This window comes from Trypanosoma grayi (assembly GCF_000691245.1).
Source record: "Trypanosoma grayi strain ANR4 Tgr_340_V1, whole genome shotgun sequence".
In the NCBI taxonomy this organism is placed as follows: domain Eukaryota; phylum Euglenozoa; class Kinetoplastea; order Trypanosomatida; family Trypanosomatidae; genus Trypanosoma; species Trypanosoma grayi.
The window spans coordinates 1-1,571 of NW_008825959.1; the positions used below are offsets into that span (position 1 = coordinate 1).

The window sequence follows — 1,571 nt, forward strand, 5'->3', positions numbered from 1 at the left end:
GCCTCCTTCGCGATCTTGAGGACCTCCGAGAAGGGGATATTGCCGTTGTGCTTGATGTTCTTCACCTTCTTGCGGTCGCGCGGCGGCTCCTTCAGCGCGCGGATCAGACGCGACGCGACGGACGGCGTGACGACCACCGACGCCACACGGTTCTTGACGCGCAGCTCGCACGTTACCTTGAGACCCTTCCAGTCCTTCGTCGACTTGGCGATGTCCTCGCCGATCTTCTTGGCGTTCAGACCGAGCGGACCGACCTTCGGCGCGAGCGACGCCGTGGCGGGCACCTCGCCGCCGACCGCGCGCACGATGACGGTGATCTCCTGGTTGGGGTCGAACTTCGGAGGCATGACGTGACTTCTTTCCTGCAGCCAGCACCAGGAGGGAATGACGTTGCGAAGTGTGTGTGTGTGCGTGTGTGTGAGAGAGAGAGAGAGAGGGAGGGAGAAGGTGCACGAAAGAAAGACATAAATACAACCAGTGCATGCGTGTGTTGATATAAATATATAAATATATGTACACAACAATGCTTCTCACGTTCAGCAAGGCAAGACGGTGCGGAGCCGTTCTATGGAACGGAGGCCCAAAGCAGAAACCAAAAACAAAAGCGACTGTTTCACTCGTTATTCAACACTGTAACTCAATGGCGACATCTCCACCGCGTCGCCGTCAAGAAGCACCAGTGCGACGCCCTCCAGCTTATCGTAAACAAATGGCAGCGACCAGGTGAAGGCATTCATGAAGTTGGGCAGCAGGTAGGGGTGTGGCGCGGCCGTGAACTGTGTCACGCGCAGCTCCTTCCCCTCAACACGCAGAAACGACGCCATGTTGTTGTACGTGTCACAGTAGTTGGGCGCAGAGAAGACACAAATGACGGAGGGAAACCCCGTCTCTTCGCGTTTGCGGAACATGCGAAATCCCTCCCTTTGCACCTCGTGGGCGCGCACCACACAGAGAAGACGGTTCGCCGCAAGAAAGTGTCCCACCGCACTGCTCGAGTACACGAAGGAGCAGCCACGCAGCTCGTTGTGCAGGAAGAGCGCGTCAGGGCACATTTCCTCCTCCTCGTCCTCCATCGGGTCCGACCACAGCAAGTCGCACATCGGGCCCCACAGCGGCGGCTCGCGCGCTCGATCAATGCTGTCGATATCGTCGATCGTCTCGATGTGCGGTGAGATACCCGCGTGGACGCACAGAAACGTTGCTGACACCACGGCAGCCAGCGGCAGTTGGTCAAAAGCAGACTGAAATGCGTTATACAAGACCTCGCCATACTTGTGCAGGCACTCGTCATGGAAATTGAAGTGACAGGCAAGGTGGCGGCACTCGTGGTTGCCGCGCAGCATCCAGAACGTCGTCGGATGCCGGATCTTGTAGGCGAAGAGGAGAAGCGCCACCTCGCAAGAGAACTGCCCGCGGTCAACGTAGTCGCCAAGGAACAAATACCGCGTCTCGCTCGGGTCGCCACCGAGCCGCAGCAACGCAAGGAGGTCATAGTACTGCCCGTGGATGTCTCCGCAGACGGTGAGCGGGTCATCGAGGCGCAGCACATTGGGCTCCTGCGCAAAGAGCGC

At 58.5% G+C, this 1,571-nt stretch overlaps 1 protein-coding gene across 1 annotated transcript in view; it reads right to left on the bottom strand.

Moving 5' to 3' along the window:
• Nucleotides 1-620: 620 nt before the first annotated feature.
• Nucleotides 621-1,571, bottom strand: part of DQ04_03401000 (serine/threonine protein phosphatase 2B catalytic subunit) — a gene marked incomplete at both ends in the record, with an annotated part of 1,107 nt that continues 156 nt past the window's right edge. Inside the window, one exon of the mRNA XM_009312793.1 lies at nucleotides 621-1,571. This exon is cut by the window's right edge and continues 156 nt beyond it. Coding sequence (XP_009311068.1) covers nucleotides 621-1,571 — 951 coding nt within the window.